The following is a 26,803-nucleotide window of genomic DNA, read 5'->3' on the forward strand; positions in this document are numbered from 1 at the left end:
AAACTGTATGCAAAGCGGTTTATCAATTAATCATATAATGATACATAAAGTACAACTGATACACTGTATCAATTAATCCTACAGTATAAAGTCAGGTGTGCTCTAAAAGGACCCCACAGTCACCTCAGGGAAGGATGGTAAAGGCCATTTACAGCACTCTCAGCTAACAAACGAGTCTCCAAAACCACTTTACTTTGCTTTGGAGTAGACACTTGTCCAGTACTACTAGAGTAGCACCCAGAAATACTAGGTCTCTGATCAAGCATCACCAGACACACTACTTCAACTGCTTAGGCTCCTGTATGGGGCTAGGGGTGTCCACTCACCACAGATAAAATGATTCACGGGCACTTGGAAGAGCAATAAATACATCACCCTGCAAAACTCAATCTTTCTCAAAATGCTATTCAATTTAGCACAAAGGAGCCCAAAATCTTCTGTTTGTTTTTTGTTTCTGTCCTGTCAAGTTTATTTTTTATTAGATATTTTATTTACATTTCAAATTCCCATTTCCTCATTTTCTCTCCCAAAACCCCCTATGCCACCCCCCCCCAACCCACCAACTCCCTCTTCCCTGTCTTAGTATTCCCCTACACTGGGGCATCAAACCTTCACAGGACTAAGGGTCTCTCCTCCCTTTGATGTCCAACAAGGCCATCCTCTGCTACACATGCAGCTAGAGCCATGGGTCCCTCCATGTGTACTCTTTGGTTGGTGGTTTAGCCTCTGGGAGCTGGGGGGGGGGGGGCGGGGGGGGGGGTACTGGTTAGTTCATATTGTTGTTCCTCCTTTGGGGTTGCAAACCCCTTCAGCTCCTTGGGTCCTTTCTCAAACTCCTCCATTGGGGACCCTGTGCTCAGTCCAATGCTTGGCTGAGAGCATCCACCTCTGTATTTGTCAGGCAGAGCCCAGAATCTTCAAACTAGGTGAATAAACTCTACAGCAAGGACATATCTGAGCTCTCAGGTGTTTGCTGATCCACACGGTGGGAAGAGAAAAAATAAAACCATGAAGTCTGCTATTCAGATACCGGCTGGAATTTCTTTGGATCCTTCTTCCTTGTTGTACCATAATGTTCCCAATCCCTCCATGGTGTCACAAAAGGTAATTTGTGCCTAAATATACCTTTTAAAAATTAACACTAAAACATTATGGTGGAAACAATTGGTGCTGTGAGGAACCGCCAGTTTACCCCAACTGTGCAGACGGCTGTTGCTGGTATCACGCTCAGGAGCTCACTCGAAAGCCAAAACAGACCCTAAAATGCAGCCTCTGCACTCTGCTGATTAAGCCGGGGTTCTTTTTACTTATCGCCTCCATACAGCTTATCCAAACAGAAAGAGTTCAAGAATCCCTTTGAGAAAAGCCCAAACAAGAGCCTGAACTGGCCAAGCTATTTGTCAGAGCACAGTGACAACAACAGGAAGTAGAATTTCTGGAGAGAGATTTTTCTATTTATTTTTCTGTCAATGGCTGCTTTTTAAGCTGGAAGGGGGAAGCCTTGCAGGCATTACAAACCCTGGAAGCTATGAATCAGGAAGTGGGAAACGGCAGAGCCTCAAATGGCCAGCCAGAAAACCCTGGCTCTTTTATGTAGTCAGGTCTCCAAAAGCCAGGAATTTAAAAAATCTTAGGCATTCTACGTTATTTTTTTTTTTTCAAATCTAAAACGAGTGGAGACTTGAGAGAACCAGGGCCAGAAAAAATGAGGTGGCCAGGAAGCCCCAGTCTCTAGCGCCACAAATGTCACCCCCATAATTAAATGCTCAACTGGAGCTTGCCCTCTACAAATAGGGTTTTGTTTCCCCGGTCTGTTAAGAGGGGCTGAGAGTGGTCTGCACACACAGTCTGTCGCCTCTCACTTCAGCTTTGTCTAGCATGCCTCCCCAAAGTTGAACCCAGAATGCAAAGAGACCGAGGCGCTTCTCATCTCCAAAAGTCCCCTACTTTGCCTGTAAACAACCTTCATTTGTTCCCAGGGAAAACACTACCTCTGGCCAAATACAGCAAAGAGCTTCTCAAAGGCCTGAGAGACAGCATGCAGGACTGAACGCTCACACCGGGGACAGGGCTCTTTGACTAGCCCACCTGCCTCAAAGGAACACAGGACCCAACTCGCTTTACCAAGACTATAGCAGCATCAAGGAGAGACACCCTCAAACCCCTCCACCCAGGAGCAGACACAACTGTGGTTAGGTCTGCTATCCTGTAAGGGGAGCAGAGTACCTTCTTGACGGGACAAAAACTCAAGTGGGAACTTCATCGTCCCTGGGTAGGATGTGGAGTATCCACTACCCTCCACTATTGGGGGAGGTACTGTAATTTGTAAGACAATCCCAATTGCTTTCTGTACAGATCAAATACACAACTATATGAGCAGGTAATGTTAGAGGACAAGCTTTAAAAAAATGAATGCTGACCTAGGAGGGAAGCAGAAAGCTATGTAAAGTCACTGAGAGTCGCTTTGCCTGGGCATCCTGAGTCAACCTGTCCTAAGCAGTAGTACACTCAGGCCCCAGAGCTGTGAACAGCAGCGAGGCCCATGAAATAAGCCAGAGGTCCTCCGGCACACCTGAGACAATCTTCTCCTAAATTCTCTATACCCCACCCTACCCTCCAAAGGCTTAAAGTCCTAGTCAAACAACAGGAGCCACCAGTGTCAGCGTTTCTTCAAAAGAATTCCTTTGCTCTAAAGAAACAATGGGCTCTCCATAGCCTGGCCTCATTCCTCACTGTATTTTTCCTACCTTGCTCTGAGCCCCACCTCACATCAAGCCCTGACCCCAATCTGGGTCAGACCTGATCTTCCATGGGGGTCATCAGGATTTGGGTGACACAATGATCTCTTCCTTAGTTCCTTCTGTCAGCAACACAAGTGTGTCTGATCAGATTCATAACTGGTTTGTATAAGACACCTCCTCAAGATAAGCAAGTAACCAGGCATAGCTGTATCTTATACAGAGTACATCCTTCCATGGGACCCTGAACAGTCTCATCTACCCCCCTCTGATCCCTACCAAACGGAATTCAGCTCGGCCCAAGCATCTTGAGGGGCCTCTGAGTTGCCCCCTCTACTCTTTGAAAAAGCAACACCAATAAACCCAATTCTATTGCCCACTGACACTGAGTCAAGTGATATCTATGCTCTTTCACGGGTACCACAGACAAATCAGAATATCCCTCTGGGCCCTGGGTACCTTTCTCCTCAGGACTCAAAGCATCAATGGTGACATCGTGATAAATCTGCCCAGGGGACTTCAGTAAGGTGATCCTGTATTCCCAGGATATAGAAAGAGGATTCTGATCAATATCGTCTTTCCTCCCCACACCCAGCCTAGCTCTGATGCTCAACATTAACCATACACAAGCTCCAAAGAATTCATAGCAGCCCGCACATCTGCCCTCCAGGCAGCTCGATCCAACCTTCTATATCCCAGGACTTCAAAGCCTAGGCTAAGGAGGAAAACCAGTCCCTGACTCTCCACATGGCTCCTGAGAATACCAGCAGGTAGTCTGGATGGAGTCTGAAGAACAAACGTTTAAGAGAAATTCTCTCAGGGGCTTGGCTCCCCTTCCTGTAATGGCTTCCAAGAAGCTTGGGCCCCTTGGAGGATTCAGAGCTGCAGACAGCCCATGTTCACCTGACTTGAACACAAAGACTCTGGGACTGGAGGGGTCCCTGGTGAAGGAATCCTTCAGACGGTTTTCCTCTCTCTAAATGGCTCCCAGGATTAGCAGAGTAGCCTGATCAATACTGGTTTTACCATCACGGGAGTGACTCACCACAAAAGTCTACCCATCTTAAGGCTCAGCTGCGAACAGAAACAACATAATAGCAGGGTCAGATTCAAAATAGCAAGTACGACTGGTAAACAGTTAATGCTTATAAACAATTAGCAGCAACCTCCCCATCCTTCTGGATCTGCTGAGGACAAAGACTGTCATTTCATAGGCTCTGAAGGAGCAGCTGTGGCGGGCCTGGGTGCTGCTGCAACCTGTGCAGCCCACAGGTGCTGGTGTCAGCACCACAAAACAGACCCCCAGGGAAGGTTCCAGGTAAGCCACTTTTGACCTGATTCCAGAGGTCAGATAAGTGCACAGTCACCAAGACAGGGAGTTATGTAGAACTGGGTTTTCAAGTTATAATTCCCCTGGAGCATAATGTCCCTCAGGTAGCTCCTGTAGAGTTCAAAATAAGCAGTTTTATCTTTTCTAAAGTGGGAGATAGGGGCACGTGTAGCTTCCCAATAAGTGGGTGCCTGTCAGAGGGCATCCAGTTTAAAAGAGCAATGGGGAACTCACTGCTGTCCTGGGAGCACATACAGTGGTCCCTCCACATCAGTGGGGGACTGATTCCTAGATCCTTATACAAAAAGCATCTACGTGTCTCCCCTCCCCCACCTGTCAATCACTCCTAGAAGATGGGCAGTACCCAGCATAACATGCATGTCATAATGTTTTTCTTAGAGAACAATGACAAGCAACAAGTTCCCAGGTTCAGTACAGCATGCTTCCTCCCCACAAGTGCTCCTGATCCACGCCTGGTTGAATTCATGAATGCAAGCCCATGGATATAAAGGGCTGAGTGTACAAGCAGGTTCCCAGTTTCACTTGTTAATCCTCGATCAACTCTCTCAGATTTGGCCAAGAACGTAAAAAATAAATAAAATCATGACCTTGAGAATCCTGAAGTACAGCACGGCACTGCTGTCATGGGCTGGGTGACTGAGTGCCCCCAAAATGTCAGATGGAAGTGCCGAGTCCCAGAGGGATGGGATTAGAAGGTAGGCCCTCTGGGACAAGATTAGGCTTGAAAGAGTCATGAGGAAACTGTCACATGATGGGATCAGTGTCTTCAGCTGGGGGGGGGGGGGAGAGGGAGAGAGGGAGAGAGGGAGAGAGAGAGGGAGAGAGAGAGAGAGAGAGAGAGAGAGAGAGAGAGAGGGGGGGGGGAGGAGAGAGAGAGAGAGAGGAGAGAGACCTTTGCTCTCCTTGCCACCTGAAAACACAGCAAAAGGACATTTGCTATGGGTGAGACAGGAAATCGGTCCTCACCGGAAACTGAAGTGGCTGATATCCTGATGTTGGACATGGAGCTTACTAAGGTCTGTTCCAGCCACACGGTCTCTGTAATTTGTGACAATTAGCTGACAGAGACATCCCCACTGCCTACCACCAAGTCAGAGAAGGGTCTCACCACCTTGGGTTTAGTAATACATCCTGTGGTATGGTCAGGCAAAGTAGACACACAGAGACAGGCCTAACAGTTTGGAAAATGCTGGGGAAGGCAAGAAGGATCACTCAAGTTTGCTTCTGACAAGACGGGGAAATACTAGTCTGACTTGCAGACAGAGCAATGGTTCTTCCCATGGGTCACAGACCAAGAGGAGCTGTGGTGGGTCACTGGGGTGGAGGAAGCTCCTTTCGCTGCCAGACAGGCTCGACTACCTCTCCGTCTTGTCTGGAATTCGGCAGGTCCAGGCCTGAATCCTGTGCCTTGTTAAACTAGATTGAGACAACCATGTCCAAAGGGCTGGCCCCAGAGAGTACATTCTGGGGAGATGCTGAGGCAACACTGGCCTGAGCCCCGCAGCGCGTGTCCTATGACCTCAAGCAGTATGGGACTTGGAAGTGCTTCGAGTTCTTCACCTATGAGGAAAAACCTCTGGCCCGCTTCAACTTCCAGACCCTTGAATTCTTGACTACTGCAGCCAATCTCGTCCTTTCATCTGTACGTGATGGGGCCGTTCATTTGCAATATAAAAAAAAAAAATTGAGCTGTCAAAGCAAATATAAAATCTTCAGTATAGTCAGGGAGGAACCAAACATCTGAACAAGACACTCTTATGGAAAAATGAGAAAATAAAAAAGCAGTTACAGGTCACAAGGCCGATTAGCAGGAAGGTTCGTGTGTGACAACAGCAGCAGCTAGACAGCACCAGCGTTTGACTCTGGACTCGATCTCCTCGGGAGGAAAGTGTCTGCAGTGCTGTCAGCAGCTGCGGAAGGCAGGCTCTACCTAGCTCCCCCTGCACCTCCACTGAGGCCTCCTGGGACCCTGGTCTGAAATGTCTTGTCCACAGTCTACATGGTATGTTGTCACATGGACAGCTTTTTTTTTTCTTAAAAACAAAGTGAAACACACACAACTCGAGTTTCACTTCCCATACCCTTCCCATACTTCAATGTGCATCCCCCCTACAGCTCGGAACAGACCCTCCACCTAAGCCTGAACAGCACTGCATTGTATGTATGTCATGTTCTGTGTATGCAATCAGCTCCAACGGGTCCTTGGTCTGCTCTCACCTTGGCTTTTAAACCTCACTATTCACTAACGCGAATACTAGAGTGCAAATGGCTGTTTACACAACTGGGCATATACTCAGAAGTGGAATCGCTGTATCAGGGCAACTCTGCATTCACCTCTGGAGGAGCCTACACCAAATTCCAGTGTCCGCTATCTACACTGCCGGGGCTCTCAGCTCCAATCTTTCCACATGCTATGCTTGTTACTGACTGGTTTTCTGACAACTTCATAGTAAGAAGTATGAAGTAGTCTCAACTGCGGCTCTAACTTCAGGTCATCAGTGGCTAGTGGTGTCTAACATCTTTCCAGGGGCTTACCGAACTCAGGAATTAATTTTAAACCAAAGGAATCACTCCAACTCCTAAGAGATGTTTGGTTATAAAGTGAATAGTATAGTCGGTAGTAATACTGACTCTGATGTGTGAAGATGGTTGAATGAGCCTGGTTCCAGCCAGGCTCAGAACATACGTTTTCCTCTAGAAACACCTAGCAAACACATCAGGCAGAGCTAGGCTTAAACACAGGCCCTCGGGAAAGGGGCCTCTGTGGAATCTAGGAGCACAGGAGGCAAGTCCCTGGCTTGTATTCAAGGAAGGCTGACCTACAAGACCTCGTTCACCAGCTTCGATGTGTCAGGGTCCCCCTGAAGCTTGCTTGTTCTCCAGATCTTGCCAGGCTCACTGCTGGGAACTCCTCCTAGACCTATAGGAGGCCCTTGATCTACGAGGACCAAAGGATGTCAACCTATTCCATCCATAACTTCAGTCAATCTTACCAGTTACCTAGAAATGTAGATCTTTGCACTTCAAATCCTGTATCCTAAAGTTGGCAGGGAACTTAAACCCCACCCTACTCCCATACCCCTGACTTGGCTTTTTAAACAAACAACAAAACAAAAAACAGGCCTCACTTCATAGTGCAGGCTGGTGTCAAATTATCAGACATATCAAGCATCTGCCTCTGCTTCCTGAGTGCTGGGGTTAAAGGTGTGTGCAGACACACTTGGCCCCTTGATCTGGTTCTTACCCAGAAGCTACGTGACCTCCAACTACTACTCCATCCTTGAAAAAAAGCGAAAGAGCAAAGGGACCCAGGACTCTGCACACATCACAATGCACTAACCATTCATTTCTGCCCTTCGACTCCTTGGAGCAGGGCACATGAGCCTTCTTCAAAGGGTATTAGAACCCAAATCTGTCTTCTAGAAGAAGATGCTTCAACCCTTCCCTAAAGGCAGGAGCAGGATGAGAAGACTGAAAAGGTAGAGAAGGCAAGCAGAAAGGACAGACAGGCAGACCAAAGGACAGATGAGCAATGTTTCTGCCCATTGGCAGGGTGTGAAACCTTCACGGTAAAACCAACAGGTGCAGCGAGGAGGCAAGCATCAATCACTGCACACCCAGGAGAGTGCTCTTCCCCACCCCTTCTCCTAAAAATACCATGCATTCCCTCTACAGTGAAGAACAGCAGCGACCACCGCCTGGTATCCAGGACAGGACAGGACGGGCAGAGTCCAATGGCTCTATCCAGCATCACACGAAAAGTATGTGTGGGAATCCTAGAAGGTAGGTACCACTGCTTCCTTCCGTTTTCTAGGCAACGAAGGAGGACAGCAGGGTGAGCAGGACCCGGCTTACCCCCAGCCTTCTGAGTCAATACCTCCATGCTCAGGATTGAACAGTGTCCACCCAGCAAGTCTGGGGATGGAATGAGCATGCTGCAACAGTCTGAAGCCTACTTTGCTGAACTTTCGGTGTGGGGAGGAACTGAGGCACTTAATGCCTTAAATTTCAGAAGGCACCAAAACTCCCACAGACCAAATGCTACCACCACCTTCCTAGGGCATCTCATGTGTCACCACGTTTTCAGACTCATGAGTGGAAATGAAATGAAGAGCTCTAGTTGCAGACCAGCGGTAGCTCTGTTCCCGGGCTAAGGCCCCTCAATTGCTCGCCATCAAGAATCACGGTGTGCCCAAGCCACTCAGAGTCACAAAGTAGTGAATGTTAACAGGCACTGGACACCACACTGGCAAGGGCTGGAAATCACCCCCACCATGTTGCCTGGCACCACCTGGGGAGAAGGAGCTGCTTGTTTGTCTCCACCCCTGGGAACCAAGGGCAGGGGAGGAGCAGAGAGCTCAGGCCCACCTGACACAGCCTACAAGTAAGCAAGAATCTCCTTTGGCCTGGGTGGCCCTGAAACTCAGAAAGGGGCACCCAAAAAACTGTGGGGGTGTCTTCTTAGGAAGCTGGAACGTCTATTTTTGGAGAAAAGACGCATTTTAATCACAAACACCACCACCCCTTTCCTGAAACCAGTTTTAATCCAAAGGTAATTTCTGCAGTCTCCGGAAGGCTGTCTAATTCAGGGCCCCACTAGAAGCAGGTTCCTTATCCTGTGCATCATTAAAGGCCTGCTTTGTGCAGGGCCACATTCTACACAGTCCCCTACTCTTGGCCCAGGGTCACATCTCACCAACTCCTCCAGCAATACAACCCTCTCTCCCAGCACAGGGAGGGACTCATCACTCACCCCCACTCCCGTGCAGAGAGCTCCTGCTCCTCAATACTGGGTCTAGAGATGACACGGCCCTCCCTGGCTCTCTGCTCAGTGCCTCCCTGCCAGCACCATCACCTGTCTCCAGTACTGGAGTCCTGCAGCAGCCTCCTGAGAGCTCTTATTCCTCTTATCACAGGCTCCAAACGCTTTAAGGTTTCCCATTATCCAAGCATCAGTCAACCCCCTCCAGTGCCCTTGGTTCTCACGCCCACCTTCCACTCCATCTGAGCAGGCTGCCACCTGCTCCCACCTCCTAGGATGCTGCCTTCACCGCTCTGAATTAAACACTGGGGGCACACTAAAGCTCCCTCAGCTCTTAACTCAAGGACTGCATCTCCAAAGGTGTGTGCATGTGTGGTTGGGGTTTTTGATCTCAGATCCCATAATTTGGGGCTGAACATAAAACTTACTATTTGACAGTACATGAAATGATGGGACCAGAAGGGCTTCAGAGATGGGGATGTTTGGATCTGGCGATATTTGTGTAGATGCTGTCGATCAGGCCTAATTTGAAAATCAAAATTGCTCTAAAATCGGGGAAACTTCCTCTGCACTGAGACAGTGGATGCCAATTCTGGATTCTATAACATTTCAAATTTCAAGCTAAGGCTGCCCTGCTGTACTTGATTTTTCCTAAGAGGACAACAAACTTTTAGGGGCAGAGGAGGGGGAAAGGAAAGGCCACTAAGTCTCGACACAGAAACAGGGCTTTGCACACCCCCCCCCCACACACACACACACTTCCAAGCTCTTATTTCATGTCTCAGGTAAGGATGTGGCCTTGAACTATGCTTCCAAAACTTCCTCGAGTTTTTAATTATTATTTTACTTGTATGGGTGCTTGTCTGCACAGGCACCCGCATGCCTTGTGTACGCAAAGAAGGCCGCACCGGACCTCTGTAGCCAGTTACAGGTGGTCCTAAGTCATCATGTGGGTGCTGAGAATTGGACCTAGGTTCTAATTCCAGTGCTCTGAACTGCTAAGCCATCTCTCCAACCTCAGGCTTTTCAGGCTTTAGCCAAAACAACCAATACAACAATGTTTCTCTCCTCCACTGCTTTCTGAGGAACTGCTGGGAGGACTAAAAGGCAGGAATCCCCCAGGGCCCCACAGCAAGCCACACACTCCCTTGCTAGATGCCTTCTACTGTCTGTTTCTGCTGGGCCTCTTAAAAACATTACTGCTGATTCCCTTTGGAACGCCTGCTAGAGTGGCATTTTTTTCAATTTACAAATGGGTACCAAGAGCCATACTTCCCTCTCCAGTATGCCTCCAAGTACCTGGAGAGAGCTGGCTTCCCTAAAAGCAGGGTAGGCAGGTGAGCTCACATCCACCCAGCTCAGCGGTGACTGAAATAAAACATACCAGGTTCAATGATTCTGTTTACATTTTCTACAAGAAACAGACCACCTTGAATGTCTCCTCAGGAGCATCAAGCCTTTAGCAATGATTTCTCGGTTATTAAGTTCTGGAGTCCCCTTACAGCATCCTAGATTAAGTAAACTTAATTCTATAGAGGAAGCAGACCTCACCTCCCCAATACTTCTATCATAAAACTCTTGACAGGCCATGTCAGGGACTTAAAGAACAAGAATCTAAGACCTGGCGACTCTGCCGGCAGAGATGCAAGGCAACTCTTTGCTGGTCTCACCAAGAAAACAGCAACAAGAAACAAGAGGCAGAAGCAAACTTCTGTCCACATGAGTCTGCCAGAATTCAAACAAACTCCCCAGGAATCCATCCCTCTGTGCCTGGTTTTGGGGATCCAAAGGCTGAAAATGCTAACTAGGCATCCAGGCTCCCACCCCCACCCCCGTGGCTCCTGAAGGAGAAGAAACACAATCAGAAGCAGCACAGGGAATCCCACCGGAGACGGACACACAGCCAAAGCCAACCTGAAGACAGCCACCTTCCATCAGGCAGCAGCCTGCCCAGTGGTCCAACGTACACTACACACAAAGGAATCGGGAATGGCAAATTATTCATTTCTTCTCACCCATAAGAAACTTAAGGAGCACCGTCACCCACCCCAGGGATAGAAGTCTAGGCTTGCGGCAATGGCTTTTCTAAAGTTCTTTAGCCCACTTCTTGGAACAAAAGACCTAACTGATGGATTCTACTGCTTCTAAGTGCTACGTAGTAACTGGTGTGATAAAATGTCTCCAAGGGTAAAGCTACCATGGCAAGGATAAGATAAGAAAGCCTTCACTGTAAATGAACAGTACAAGCATCTAACTGAATGACCTAAAGGTGGGCCCTTTAAGAAGTCTGCCATTTCTTGAGCTCCTCTTACCCACCAAACATTGGGCTACTTCCTGGTATTCAAAGGTTATAGAGAAACTATCCCCTCCCCTAGGGTGGGGAAGAACCAGCTTAGTGCATCCTGTGTAAAAGGTCAGAGATGCACCAATCAACTGATGGTTGACTCTTAAAGGAGTATCATAATATGGCTACCCCTATTCTTACACAAGTTAGCGGAAAAAAAATTTTATTACAGAATGCACATTTACTGAATTCTTAGTATATGCTGTGATCTGAACCAATTTAGGGCAGGGAAAAATCAAGTGTGGTCAGCGTCTGGCTCCGGTCAGGGCCTGCTTGAGGAACAGCAGGTGGAATTGTCTGAACTGTCTAGGCGGAAAACACACTAAAGTCCTCTCTCAGGCCAGTAAATGATCTCCCAGTTAAAATTAAATAACAAAAAGCCACCAGGGAGGAATGTGTCCACTGGATACAGTGTCACTGAGGAAATGGGAGAGTGGATTCAGAAATTATCAAAAAGCTCTAAGGACAAAAACAAAAAACCTGACAAAGTGCAACCAGCGCAGGGCTGAACCCCCTCAGTAACGGAGCTGCCTGTGATTTTCTGTTGTCAGGACTGTTGGGTAGACACCTTAACTACATGAAGCAGCCCAAGGAGATACACCTAAAAGCGAAATTTGAAATGTTACTACATACTTAAGCAGAGATCAAAGGCAGACCTTGCTATATGAATATGCCATTCGAAATGAACTGGTAGCCTTTTCAAAATGTTTTAATTCCACACATATGATACACATATGTGTATCACGACACACATATGGAGGTCACAGGACAACTTGCAGGAATCAGTTCTATCCTCCTACTGTGCCGAGGCCCAGCGACTGAACTCAAGAGGCACAGACTAGGCAGCAAGCTCCTTACAGGACAAGCCGTCTTGCTGGTCCCAGCAGCATTGTCTTTTTCATCTCCCCTAAGAAATATTTTAAAACTTCACACACATAAAGGTTTCGTGGCGTGGGGGTAGGGTACTTTTAGGACTGTAAGGCACTATGGATTTTATAGGAAGGGATGTGGGTACATCATTTTGGAATACATTTGCTTCTCTGAGTCGCCCACTGAACAGTAAAATAAGCTATATCCTAAACCACAGCCTGGCGATCTCTAATGAAGCCCAATGTAGCCACATTTTCTTGCAACCATTTCTCAGACACCATCAGTAGGGAAAAGCTTAGGAATTTTGAGGGAATTGCTTCTCTTCCTCCTCTAGACAACACCTACTTCAGCCAGGGAGGTGGCTGAATTTCCAACGTGGCCGCTAGATGGCGACTTCGCATTGGTGAGGCGGACGAAGTGCAGACTGGACACGTTAAGACCCTGGCAGAAACTAACACAAGAAAGGACTGAGGAAGAAACTACGACAAACAACTGTAAAATGGACGGTGAATGGAGAGGTTAACGTTTTGGTATTTGTTTTGTTTTTTTTTTTGTTTTGTTTTTTAAGACAAGGTCTCACTATGTAGCACTGGCCTAGAACCCACTATGTATGTAGAGTAGACTGGCCTTAAACTCAAGAGTCCTTGTCCTCTGCCTCTGCTTCCCACATGCTGGGATTAAAGGCCTGGACCTTTTATTTCTTGTATTTGTGTGTTGTTGGGGCTGGGGCATGCCACAGAATACCTGTGGAGGTGGGAAGGCTACATTTGAGAGTTGGTTCTCCCTCCCACCATGACTCCCAGGGATTAAATTCTGGTCCCTTAGACCTGAGGCCAATCACCCTTCACCCGAGCTATCCCACTAACCTGACTTAAACTTTTTTGATAAGCAGAACTCAACCTTATTAAGCACCTTAGCTAAGGAAAGTTCCATCACAGACTAGGTCGTTACTACACACTTGCTACATATGTGTCAGGCTCCACGTGACAGGTGGAAAGCAGGGAGGGTGCCCTGTAATGTCAGTACTACCAAAGAAAATCTCTGTTGGATGACGGCACATTGACAAGGTAGGGGCCGCTCGAGCTGAGGGTTTAGTAGGTGCCAGGGTCACCTGAGAGCACTCGACAAGAGTGTTAATTCACTGAGCTTAATAAAAATACAGGATGAGTTCTAATAGAATCCCCATTTCACAGAGGAGGAAACAAAGCCACAAGATTAATCTGACTGTGCAGCTGAAGAAACAGCTGACACTCAAACCAGCCTCCCTCTCCACTTCTCTGTCACTGTAAGTAATGACACGCAGAGGACATCACTATCTATCAATGTGACCAGTGGTGTCTGAACTCAAAGGGAGGAAGGGGAAAGTCAGAGCTGTGCAGTTAGGGAAATGCCAACAGACTCACATGAAGGAGAAGGAGTGAGAGCATCACTAGGGGCGTCTCTCACATAGTAAAATCCTAGGACGTCCCGGGGGCGGGGGGGGGGGGGGGGGGGGGAGTCGACTGACCGCCTACCTTATTGGCCAACCTTACAGTACTAACATCTAAATCTGGACACTCCCCCACACACTCAAAAAGAAGTAATGAAAATTTAAAGCTACATTTCCTCCCCCAAATTTTCCTGGATTTAATTTTCTAAATATAGAAGTCAATTTTATTTTGCTGTTTGCTGAGACAAGGAGAAACGGTCTTTCACAGTCATCCTGAGTCTCTGCCCATTTGTTCAAACTCAGAAAAGCTAAGTAGTAGCATGTTTTATATCAAAGAACTGATGGATAGCCAAAAGGAATCCAGGCCCGTGGGACCTTCCGGTGCTCCGGAGTAGCATTTTCCAATGTCCATTGCGGGGAGTGGGAAGCAGAAGACTTAGGTAGAATTCATGCCAAGCCACAGAAAGACAGCAAAAAGCCTGTGTGGGGGACCACCAGAGCCTAGCCATGCAGAATTCTGGGGATCACCCTGGATCCTGACAGCAAGGTCTTTATAAGGACAGGAGGGACCCTTGGACTTCACATTAAGACTGGGGACTCAACTGTGGTACACAGTGAGGATGTAGGGTTGGCAAGCAAGGCAAGCCCAGGAATCTTTATGGCACTTAGAACAATCTCAAAGGCCAGCTAAGTGTCCTGTCGACTCAAAGGGTTGGGATGCAGGTCTGGACTGGATGGGGGTGGAGCTAGAAGCAGGCAAATCTGCACCATTTCAAGTGACTCAGTGAAGTTGAGAGGAAACATTCAATTAACCACTCTCTTCAGAAAAGGGCAGGCTGCAGAGCTGAGGTTAACTAGACGTTCCTTCCGAGCCAGGCTTGGTGTCTGCTCTTAGCAAAGTCTGTCCCTAGAACTCGGCACTTCCACACTGTGGCTCAACAGACACCACGAAGCGATGAACACCCAAAAAAGTGGACAGAAGTGCCAACCGGGCTTCCCTTCAAGGGCTGAGTCCGGGAGCCTGTGTATCACCTCAGTACACTGATGCCCAGGGAAACCTGGTGGAGAGAATAAACACCATGAGGCACAGTTAGACATGGGTACAACTGATGAAGACTTCACTTACTGTCTAAGCAGAGCGGACAGCTAGTGACTCAGAATGTTCTCGTTGGCTGTTACCTGAAATCTGTACAGATGCTTCCCATTTCTTTCCGCTAGTTATCAAAAGTTACTAAAATAACTCAAACTAGGAGAAAAATTCCCATGTATTATCTCATTGCTATCTAATTAGCATCAGGCTTCTGTGCCTTATAGTTAAGTGTCTCACTAACTCAATCTGACACACCTCCCAATAATCAATTTATAGATAAGCAAAAGCAAACATTCAAAATAAAATACCTCAGGAACTTCTGAGTTCTGGTCTATAAAATATACCTTTTTTAGACTATAAAAAAGCCTAAAAATATTTAGGCTTTGATACCATAACACATGTGTTACCCACATAAAGATTAAAAGTCACAACTCCAAAGCCAGCTTAAAAAGAAACTGACAAGTTTAAGTATACAGCAGCCCAAGAGCTATGAACCTCAGTCAGTCGGTCAGTCAGTCAATGTGGATGGAGGAGTGCACACATGCACATCTGGACAAAAGTGCACCTCTGGATGCACATGTACAACTGTGAATAGCTGGTATTGTATAACTCTTCCAGTGAGGTGTGAAATAAAAAAAATAAAGTTTGAAGTTTCCAGGTCTACTACCAGCAGGAATTTTCTGTAATAATGATAAACTACTTTCTAAAACCTCCTCGGAAAGTGTCTAGCCAAGTTTGGTGGTACAGGCCTAAGAATGATCCCTGTACAAAACACTGTGGCAAGGGTAAATCAAGTTCAAGACCAGTGTGGCTACACAACACGACCCTCTCTAGAAAAAACAGAAAACCAAGAAAGCAAACTCCGGTTCTCTCCAAGGTTGTTTCTGTCATTCCAATGCAAAGTAAACAGCGCATGTAAAAAAAAAAAAAAAAGTAAAACAGTCTTCGCCCTGCCATACACACTTCCAGCACGGTCACAGTCTTCCTCTCTAGCAGGCCACCAGATACTCCGTGAGAAATTGTGTCAAGCCTACCAGGAAATACAGGAGGGATATTCCCTAAGCCTCAAGAATACATCCCATACCAGCAGTGACCAAGTTAAGGATAAATATAAAACCAAACAGCAGCATCCTTATCCGCAGACGTCACCACCACCTCAGCTGTTCATTGCTCCTCATAAGAGACGCCATTTTTTGTTCTGTTCAAGAATGCAGAAATAGCAATCTGTGAGTTTACAAATTCTTACAGTCTACGACCCAAAAGAAAGAAAAAAAAAAAATCCAAGCCTTGCTCACTAGCTTCTTAAGTTCTTTACACAGACATAGCCGTGATTTCCATGGTTCTATTCAGACTCTGAAAAAACTAATGCTAAGACTCATTATGGTATCAGCATTTCTAACCTAGAGAATGGAGCCTTGGGAGTACACCCAGCATGTATTTAAGGAAGAGAGTAGATGAAATTCTCACTCAAGTAGAGACACATCAACCTTCGAACTCTAAACCCCATCATGTTAATAAAGCGTAAGTAAAACTGGCATACGTGAAAAGGAAATCCGCAGAAATGTTAAGTATGAGTACAGACACACACATACACACATACACACACACACACACACACACAGAGCATCCATCTCCGGAAATCCAAAGTCACCAAATAAAAGACACTGGTATTTCCAGTTAAAGAATTCAAAACAATTTATGAAAAGAAACAGACTTTGTCACGTTGAGGGAGTGTGCATCTGCTGAGATAACAACTAACTTGTTTTAAAAGATCCTTTGTTTACTAACCGTTTTACATAAGCCCAAGTCCTCTTCTCTGAACAAATCAGACCCAGGGGGTGAGGGGATTGAGATAGGGTACAAGTACACATTCTAATCTTTAATCTTTACAAATATTGGACATCGGCCATGTTCTCCTCAATGTCCACAGATCTCAGCGTCTCAGAACCCTAGGACTATGCCCGCCCCAAAGCACACATCTTTATAAGGAACTGGGAAACTTCCTCTTGTGGACCTGCTGCCCAACGTTATTTACAGGAAGCTCCGAGGGCAGCGAGGGCGGCATCATCCACCGTGCAGCCTGCTGTCTTTCAAGTGCATCAGACACCTCAGATGGAGGAGCTGTGGCCAAAGCACGTGTGCGAGTATTACGCGCTTAGTACAACTGAAGAGGAGCTCATTTCTGGGCTCAGATGCCACCTGTTACACACACACTGGCTAAGAAAAGCAGTTCAAAAGCAAGCTGGCCTCCTCGCACAAATACCTCTTCCACAATCCAGAGTTTGAGTTTTAAATGAGTCTTGGCATCAAATTGGAGAAAATCACAACCCCGAGAAAAACCCGTCTTGTGTGCTTTATGATTAAAAAAAAAAAATCTTTTAAAGGTATAATTGCCTCTCCATCTCATTCTTAGACCTCGCCGTGCTTTTTTTTTTTTAAGTCCATTTTTAAATTACAAAAGATTTGGAACTCTGAACCCTTCCTATTGATTATCTCAAAACTATGTAAGCAATATATACATAAAGAACACCTCTGAAACCAGTCCCACCTTCCAAGCCAGGCAACAGTTACGAACATCCCTATGGGTGGTTGTTTTGATTTTTGAGGCAGGGTTTCACTATTTAGCACAGGCTGCCTTCAAATTGGTGATTGCCCCTGCCTAGGGTTACAGGTCTATGAGGACACCTAGCATAATACTATGTACGCAGTGTTAACCACAACTGTCACCCCAATGTCACAAAGACACCTGATTAGATGGACAGATATCCAGAGGCCATGGTCTGTGGTGAAATTCCAGTATGAGGGGGGCCTGAAAGAGGGGAACCTGCAGCACTGGCTACACAGCAGACCAGCTAAGCCGACAGCAGATTTGGTTTTTAAAGGACCTTTCCTGCAAATACATGGAGAGTGCTCCAAGGGCAACAGCAAGGGGGAGCCCTGGCTGGCTGGCTGAATGCTCCACCTAGCACTGACTCAAGCTTTCTTTCATACAGTAAGTGCCCACTAACTGCTGGCTAGACTCAGTCGCTGGAAGTGCATTCTTACAAACCAAATTAAACCAGATTAAAAGGAAAACTAAAGTACTCTGAGGGCTCCCTGAGGAAAAAGGATGCTCAGACGGATGGACAGATGGCCAAACGGACAAGGAGTGAAGATGGTGCCACTGATGCTCATTACTGACCTACCTTGCAACCATACCCAGAGCAGGAAACATTTTCACCAATAAATGACCTTGAGACAAGGACCAAAAACCTAACGTAAACATTACTTTCTAGGTCTGTTCCTATGGAAAAGGCAAAGCACATTTAGAGAAAGGCACACCTGTTTGTGTATTCGTCAGATTTCTAAAAAAATTTTATTTTATTCATCAAATGTCTAAGAAAAAATTTTTCATCATAAAAACCTTTTAAAGCCATAGGCTCCACAACAACTGTAACCAACCAAGATCCAGCTACTCAAATTCTGGAGTCTTTAAGAAATAAAACTTTAAATTAAAGAAAAAAGAAAAAAAGTCGTACCACTGCCTGAGTGAGCAGCTCCTCCCCTGTGTCAGTGCCACTGGTAGTTAATGCAGGAGGGAAGACTTTCCTTCCCTGCTGCAAACAACACATTGTGCCTCTACTGGAAAACTGTAGACATAAACAGACCCCTTGCCTAGGCTCCTAAACCCTACAGAATTCCTTTTCAGGTTCTGTTTGAGGATCTTTCCTGTCAAAAAATCCCACCTTCAATAGCATCTGTGTGTTGTCCCTTTTGATTAGATCCCTCAGTTACCACGCTAAGGAAGAGCAGGATTCCTTCTCCTCTGCTTGTCTGTTTCTTGCCTGCCATCCATTCCCCGCTGTTATGGCTTCAATTACCGATCTGTTGTATTGCAGTAATTCATGGATCGTAAAAGCTCACGAATTTAGAGAAGAAAAAAAAAAAAGACTAATTCCAACCTGCACTTATGTTTCCTGAATAATCTTAGTCAGATCTTAAGGCTTAGGGGGCATAATGTATTCTTCTCAATCTTTGAAAATTAAAAACAAACAGGTTCAGATGTTATTCACATACCCTGAGAGACACGGTTTTCAACCATGCAATTCAATGTATTTGAGAATATTCAGAGTTTGTACAACCATCACTACAAGCTGAGGCTAAGATATTTTTTAATCACCCCTACCCCAAATCCTGGACCCCTTAACAATCACTCCCCAGCTTGCCCTTCCCCAGTACCTGGTGAGCAATTTGTCTATCTCTATGGATTGGAGGAATATTTCACCTAAGTGGAATCATACAAGACTTGGCAGTTTGTAGTAATTTAAGCACCCCGATGTTCAACCCTTGGATCTGTCATAGAGATGTTCTTTTCTAATCCTTTTGACAATCCAAACATATGACCTTTTAAACTTCAAGCCCTGAACCCCCCCACCACTCTGCCCCTCCACAAAGTATAGTTGACTTGCTATTTCCCTACAGAAAAAAAACTAAACTATGCTAGTTAGGTTCTTTCAAAAGTTCTTATTCTGGGTTCTCCTCCTGGTAGGTAATAAAGCACTAACTCCTTTAAACACCAACACTGCACATACCTCCGTTCCTGACAATAGGACTTTACCGTGCCCTGGGCAGAACGATGACTCAATCCTTTTTAGGAGACAGCCACAATAACTCTCAAGTGCATGTTGATTTTCAAAACAGAAAGCTCTGGCTGCCGCTCAAAGCTAAAGTCCCCCTTGCGTGGGTCTGCTCCTTCTCCTGCTACAAAACAAACATGTCTGCAGGGTTGCCTTTCTTCAAGAAACTTCCACAGTCCCGAGGTAAAGATGAAAACACATCCACGGATGTCACGCACCAAAGAACCACCATTCCTTAAACCTAATACCTGTATGGCCGGAGGGCTGCCTCTGCAGGCACCCAGAGACTTTCTCCTCAAGTCAAGTGGCTCAGCACCTTTTGGGCTAACCCTTAACCCTTCAGCTGTAAAGAGGGACAGGCAGATTCCCAACTTCAGCAGGCCCTAACCAGGATCCCAAGTGCTTTCAGGACGTCCATCATACTTTAAGGAATTGACCATCATAAAAGTCTCTCAGGAAGAGCTTGGTCCTCATGGGATTAAAACAACACCCTTCTTCTGATGCCCCCCCCAACACCCTCCCCCGGCACCCCCGTGCTGGACAAAGAATAGCCTTCACGAAGACCCAGTCCCATCCTGTTTCATTAAGTCTGAATCCTGTCCCAAGAAGCAAGGCCATCGCTGTTACTTTGCATTTCAGAACTTCTACTATTAAATAACAAAAGTACAGAAGTACACAGTACAATAAGAATGCCAAGGAAAATGGACTCGTTCCTAGTGTCTTCTAAACCATATTTAGTCCTTAAAGCTAGATATCTTCCCTACCCCCAAACACCATCTAACCGCCTTTCACCCAATCCAGTGTGCTCAAAGTTTGAAAAACAAAGGGCAGGAGCGCCCAGATTTGTACGGTTCGCCCTAGTCTGCGTCTTACTCTAGGCTTACTCTAGCTATAGTTCTTAAGACCTGCTCGGACTCCATCGTAGGTATTTCTTAAGAGAGGCTCAAGGGTTTGTTTATAGAAACAGTCTTTGTGAACTACCGCAGTGGTGGGGCTGCACGCCCCACGGAGCCTCCATCGGCTCCCCCCTCACTAACTCAAGGTTTGGTCGTGATTTTTCGAAGTTAATAGGCACCACCTGCATACATTCTGCAAACATTACTCATCCGCACGCCCTCACTTCCCCAGCACCAACTCGGAGACTGCATTTAAACTTTTAATCGCGTTCAAATTACTCCACCATCTCTAAAGTACCAGTATGCCACACTGTTTTTCTCGAGAACAAAACCCCCTCCTCCTCCTCCTCCTCCTTCTCCTCCTCCTGCCCGCATACACAGTGGAGAGTTCTCATTCCCAGAGACACCCCCCACCACCACCTACTCCTACCCGACACCACCAAAACAAAAGCTATCAGATTGCAAGCGATAGCGAGCATGGAGCGATACTGCTTATTAAGTATGTACAAAGGAAGTGCGGGGCGGGGGGTTGGCAGTGCAACACAACTTTGGCCACAACAAAACCAAGGCCAGGGCTCCGCGCTCGCAAAACAAAACAACCACCCATCCACTACCACACTACAGATCCTGTCGCAGCTCAAGCCACCGAACACGACATCTCTCGCCCAGGCCGGGAGTCCAGTTGTCCCCTCGTGGTCGTGTGGCTGTGAATGCACCTAAATCCACGCTGGGAGCACGTGTGTGTGGAAAAGCACGTCGACCCTGCACATGCACGGGTGGATGTCCCTAGCTCCTCTTACTAAAACGCTTCTAGGGGAAAAGTGTCCAGCGCTGAATAGAAACTGAGAGCCCCTAAGCTGGGGATCATCCAAGCACCCCCCCCCGGGGTCTGAAAAAAGTCCCAAGCTCACACTTCCGTAGAGGAAGCTGGGGGGGGGGCACACCCTGCACCCCAAGGCCACACTGGACAGCTCAAGTTATCAAGCCTTGGGGGAGGTGGGGACTAAACGCCCACAGGCTCCAAAGATGCTTAAGGCCAAGGACCCGAAGGGCCGAAGAGCCCAACAAGTTGGGTGATAGGAGGCTGCCCCGTGATGTTTGGAAACGTGTCCTGGGGCCCCTAGGCTCCTACCCCATACCTCTCCCTCAAGGACAACTTGCACCCCTCGGGGCAGGAGGCTCCCGCTCGCCGCCACGGAGCACTAGGTCTGCCCCCCAGCAGCCACCCGTGGAGCCTCCAAGGGTAGTGTCACTGTGCGCTGCGCGGGATGGGCGCTGGGGTGCCAAGTGGAGCGCCCCGGAGGGGGGGGCGAGAGTAGCGGGCTCCCCAGACACCCAGACCTCAACTTCCCTATCAAGTGGCCACGCGGGTGCTGGTCCTGACCCGCCAGGGAGGAGGCACTGCCCACCCCACCAGGCCGCGTGCGGGACAACGCTCCCGGGACAGCGAAAGAGAAAGCCCCGAGGCCCTTCCCGCGCACAGATGCGCTGAGCTAGGGCTCTAGGAGCTCCTGAGCAGTTGAACTCGGGCCCCGCTCCACTCTGGCCTTCCGGGAGAGCCCCACCCTCCACTCCCGAGCCCCGGAGTCCGACAGCTGCGCCCGTGGCAACTGGGTTTTCCCAAACAGGGCGCAGCCCCTCGGAGGAAAAGTTCCCGCAGTGGCCGCGGGCGGCGGGCAAATACTCACTTTCTCCACTCGTCGGCCAGAGCGAGAGCGCGACGGAGAGAAACACGAGTCCCCACAGCGAGGTCGGGGACCCTCCTCCGGAGCCAGACTTCATTCCTTTTATTTGGGACGAAATTCCCTTTTCTCAAAAAAAGGAAAAAAAAATAAAGAAAAAGAAAAAAAAAGTCTCCAACTCAGTCCTCACTCCCGTCCAAAAACAAGAGCGCAGGCGACGATCCTCGGAGAGCGGCGTGGACGAGGAGGGTGGCGCGGGGCGGCCCCTTAGCGCCGGCAGCAGCGGCCCACGGGGCGGCGGAGTCGGGAAGCCGGGGCGCGCCGGGGCGGGCTGTCGGCGTCGTCGGCCTCCATTTGCAAACCCAGAGATGCAGAAGAGAGAGGAAAACTGTACAGAAAGAGAAGCAAAGCCTAAATCGCCGCAGGCGGGGACAAACGCCCCCCGATCCCCGGAGGGAACGACCACCGGAGCCTACGCGGCCGGAGAGCGCGACGCAGTTGGCGAGACTGGTCCGAAGTCCCGGGCGCGGGCGAGGCCGGCGAGGGGCAGAAATGCGGAGTGGAAATGAATGAGCGGTTCCCCCTCCTACGGCTCCTCCTCCTCCTCTGGGCTCCGCTCGCCGCCGCCTCCTCCCTCAGCGCCGCCGCCGCCGCGAGCTCCTTCCCAAATCCAGGACACACACAAAGCAGCGGCCGCGCAGCGCTCAGCGCTCCCGCCGCCCCGCGTTGGCCCTCGCCCGCCGCCGACTCTGTGCGCGGGGGCTCCGGCTCGCTGAAGGTCAAAGCCGAGCACGCCGCGTGCCGTGGAGCTCTCGTAGGCACGGGAGAGGCGTGGAGGGTCCGGGGAGCGGGGCCGAGGGTCTGCGAGCGCCGGGCGCGCCGGGACAGGCTCGCTGGCAGCTTCCCTGTCGCTCGCCTCTCTCGAGTTCGCCCGGTGCGCTCGCTCCTCCTCGGTTCCCCCCCTCCTCCTCTTTTTTTTTTCCGCTCAGCGGAGTTAATGCTGGTAAACAAGAACCTCAGCCTCACCGCGCCGCCGCCGCCACACACTGGGGGCTCTACGCGCGCGCTCTCGGGGCCGCGCACACGTGCCCGCGCGCACACTCCAAGCGGCTACAGCCGCAGTCCCGGCGCGCCGAGGGCCGGGCCCCGACTCGGCAGGCGCCAAGAGCCGGAGTTCGGGATCTGAGGGACGTGCGGAGCGGAGCGCGGGCGTGGGGAGCCGGGCCCAGGAGGCACCGCCCCCCGCGCCTCCACCCGCGCCGGCCCCCGCGCGCACACTGAGCCACGCGCGCGCCCACGCTTCCGCCCCCACCCGCACTGCGCCGGCCGGCCCTGTCCGCACCCTCCCCTCCCGCAGGACTCCAAAAAAACAATGCCCCGGGCGCCGGTGGGACTCGGGCGCCAGGGGGGCGGCGGCAAGGCGGGCGGGCTGCGGGCGCGGTGGGCGGGGAGTGCGGCCCCGGAGCTTCATTGAAAACAACAACAGCGCGGCTGGAGAGCGCGCTGGCAGACTCCGTGAAAAAGCTTCATTGTTTCTTGCAGCTGTTGCAAAATAAATAAATAAGTGCATGCATGCGGCATTTTTTCGCAGCGTGGTGGAAAGCCCGTACGCGGCGGGAGGGGCACACCTCGGGGAAAGGGGACCCCTGAAGACTGCTACGCAAGGCACTTTCCGCGCCAAGCATGGGCGCCTGTGGCGGCGCTCCTTGGGTGTTCCGGTGCTTGCGCGCAGTCGGGGAGCGGACAGGGTGCGGTCCGCGTGGCTCCTTTCTCGAAGCACGGCGATTCCACCGCGGGCCCCCAGCCCTGGAATGGGAACCCAGACAGGCGGCCCCTCATGCCCAGGACGCGTCTCCACCGCGACCGCCAGAGGGCGCGGCCGCAGCCCAGGAGGGCTGGCTCGGGGAATGTCGCCTCCCTCCCTCCGGGGGAGGAAATGTGGGGGCCCCGAGTCGGGGACCGCTCGGCTGGGTCGTGCTGGCCGGGCCTCCCAACCCCATTCCTCTCCCGCCCTCAGGGCGCTCCACCGCATCACGCTGGTCGGTGCTCCACCACGTGGGCAGCTGCGGAGAAGGACCGCAGCGCGTGTCGGAGCTACGGGAACCCGCAGCTGGGGGGGCGTGTCCGAGGGGTTCCCAGGGAAGGGATTGCAGGCGGGGACCCTAACCCGGACAACGTCGTCTGGCTCGGGTTCCAGTCTTAGGAAGGTGCGGCCGTCACCCGGAATCGGTGGCCACTGCAGAAACCCACCCGCACCTGCCTCCAGTGTCCCCCCCCCGCCCCCGCCCCTCCGCGTCCCTCTAGCATCTTTTGATCCGTAAGTGACTTGAAACTAGCACCAGCCCAAGTCTCCTCGGTGGTTTTCTCTACTGTGCCAGAGGAGAGGTTTCCCAAGCCGAGGCTTCCCCAGGACTGCCATCTAACGAACAAACACTGCGGAGGCCAGGTCCTCCAAGGGGAAGAAACCAGCAATGGCTGGAGAAAGGAGTTAGAAATACGTGGACTTTTAAAAATAGTGATTGGATCACGTGTCGCCCTTAATGCGGTCGGGCGTTATGACTCAGGCTAATTGATATCCACGATAAATAAAAAGATGGCTCATGAGAGGTTTGAATGTCTGGATCAAATAGAAGTGTTTGTCTTGTAAACAGTCGAACTGTCTGGTTGGTGGAGAGGACCAGTTCTGTAGCAAAGAAAGGTTTCTTTATTACTCAAACAGTAAAAGATTTCGGCATTGCATTTATATGCACCCCATCTTTCATAAGGGATTTTTTTTTTTACTAAATTTAGAGCTGAAAACAAATAAAAAACTACCGTAAAGGAAACTAAGCCCATGTTTTTCTATATCGTCTGAATCAGTTTTTCCCTTGAAAATGTTGGGCTCCGTTCAGTGAATCAGTGCTATAGAAGGAACGTTTTAAAAGGAAGGAAAGAAAACTATACACATAGGGCTGTTTTGTTTACCCGAAACTTGCCTTGTTTTTAAAATAAATTATTCCAGTTTTAGATGTTCCTGAACGTTAAGAAATAAATATATTAGAGCTTTCATTTAGATGCGTCATTTTTAAACACAAATCCAGGCTTCTAATATTTAAGTATTTCCTCAGAGCATTCTCTGCATTGAAGGGGTTCTTAGTAAGTCCAGCCTAGTACTCTCAGCAGATAATTCAAGTGTGAAAGAATAACATCAGATGTGATTTCAGAATGTTTTGATGCATAGTTGCAGAGCAAGCCTAGCAAGGCTGTTGAAGTTTGTGCAACACAAAAATCTTTAAATACAAATGCTTTTAATATTAGTTATGAAAAATGTTCACACATGTGTCCCTGCAAATGTAACTAGATACAACAAAGAGAAATAACTAACTGGTGTGTGTAAGAGAAGCAGAGGTTTGCTTTAGTGCCTTAAGTTGTTTATTTTCTTGGTACCAAAAATAATATTTTACCTGTGCATTTTTTAAATGTTTTTCTTAAAGTAGTAGGACATCAATAAGATAATGTCCCACTTTTAGGCAGAGAGGTTAAGGGCTTAATAATTTGAAGGATAGGATGAAAGCTACCTTCCCTTTAGGCTCCACCTTGACCTTGAAAAAGGTGTTACCTTTCACTTTCTTCTGTGACTAACTTCTGCCTACTCAACCAAACTTAACTTTCCTTCAGCCATGCAAAGTCCTGATTGCTTTCTACCTACAGGGATGGTGGTGTGCACATTTTGTTTTACACTGTTTTCCCCAGGTGTCTTACACATTGCCCTCTTTTGAGCAGAATTTGGTTTCTTGTTTTCAAATTAAAAAAAAAAAGGCTTGATAACAGCTTCAGATCCAATTATCCTGTTGAATGTACCTGACTCCCCAAAGTTGTAGCATGTATGTGGTAAACACGTAAGGCACAGCCCAGATGATTGACATATGTAATAAGGTATGTTGTGATCTGTTTCCAGAATGAAATCTAAGTCCACAGCAAAGACGTGAACTACAGCCTCAGACATCATGGGTAAGATCTTCCAGACGGAATGCTGAGAAAACATACTCAAGTCCCAGAAAGACACACAGTATGATACTGTTTTGATGAAGCCTTGAACACAAAGGAAAAAAAAAAAAGAAAAGGTTTTTCTTTTGAGCAATAAAATTGAGAACATGGCTATATGCATAAATATATCAAATATATGAAGGATAAGTGAAGGGTATTTACTTCTTTGGAGGAAAGAGGGGAATCCCTTGAGCACATAGAAAGTTCTTGGAAATGTGAAGGATTTACAAAACCGCATTTTATGATTGTGATGAACACATGTTTCAAGAATTTTTGCAATATATTGAATATTAAATGAAAGTATATGAGAGATTTCAAGTTTTCCAATAACAATCTTCCAGATTTTAATTTGTTTTGTAAACAACTCAGAAATAATTTTTTACAAAAAATTAAAATGATGTAAACCAGTCTGATACTGAAGAGCACATTTCAGAAGAATGTATACTCATACTGTATCAATGCCTTAAGACAAAAAACAAATTGTAAAATGAAATGAAAGAATTTACTACAGAGGACAATCGGCTTCTTTAATAAAATCCCTACTGTGAGAAACAAACTGGAAGTTTACCTGGAAAGGTTAAACATACACCAAACTTAGGTACTAGCATCTCTACCCATAGCTTTTAACCAAAAACAATAAAAAATGTTCACAAAAATAGCTGTATGACCATGCTAGTAGCCACTTTACTCATTATATTGAAACACTGGGAACCACACAAATGTACTGATAAAGGAGGATGGATAAATCATCTAACACAATACTACCGAGCAATAAAAAGGAGCTAACTGCTAATCCATGTGAATACACAGGCAAGTCTCAGAATGTGTAAGCCAGACACAAAAGAGTATATACTATATAAGATCCAAATCAAATTCAGGGGCAGGCAAAATGGATCTAGGAAACCAAAACCAAAATCAGGTCCATGGTTTCCCTTAATGGGTAGGAAGTGAGTAACTTTGATTCAGAAGAAAATGAAACAAAGACCATTCTGGGCTGAT

The 26,803-nt window shown here is 48.1% G+C and overlaps 1 protein-coding gene across 1 annotated transcript in view; it reads right to left on the reverse strand.

Annotated features, from left to right (window-relative positions):
• Positions 1-21,878, reverse strand: part of Igf1r (insulin like growth factor 1 receptor) — a 286,828-nt gene extending 264,950 nt beyond the window's left edge. Inside the window, exon 1 of the mRNA XM_052160852.1 lies at positions 21,785-21,878. Coding sequence (XP_052016812.1) covers positions 21,785-21,878 — 94 coding nt within the window. The remainder of the gene's footprint in view (positions 1-21,784) is intronic.
• Positions 21,879-26,803: the final 4,925 nt, after the last annotated feature.

The sequence above is a fragment of the Apodemus sylvaticus genome, chromosome 1 (assembly GCF_947179515.1).
Source record: "Apodemus sylvaticus chromosome 1, mApoSyl1.1, whole genome shotgun sequence".
Lineage (NCBI taxonomy): Eukaryota > Metazoa > Chordata > Mammalia > Rodentia > Muridae > Apodemus > Apodemus sylvaticus.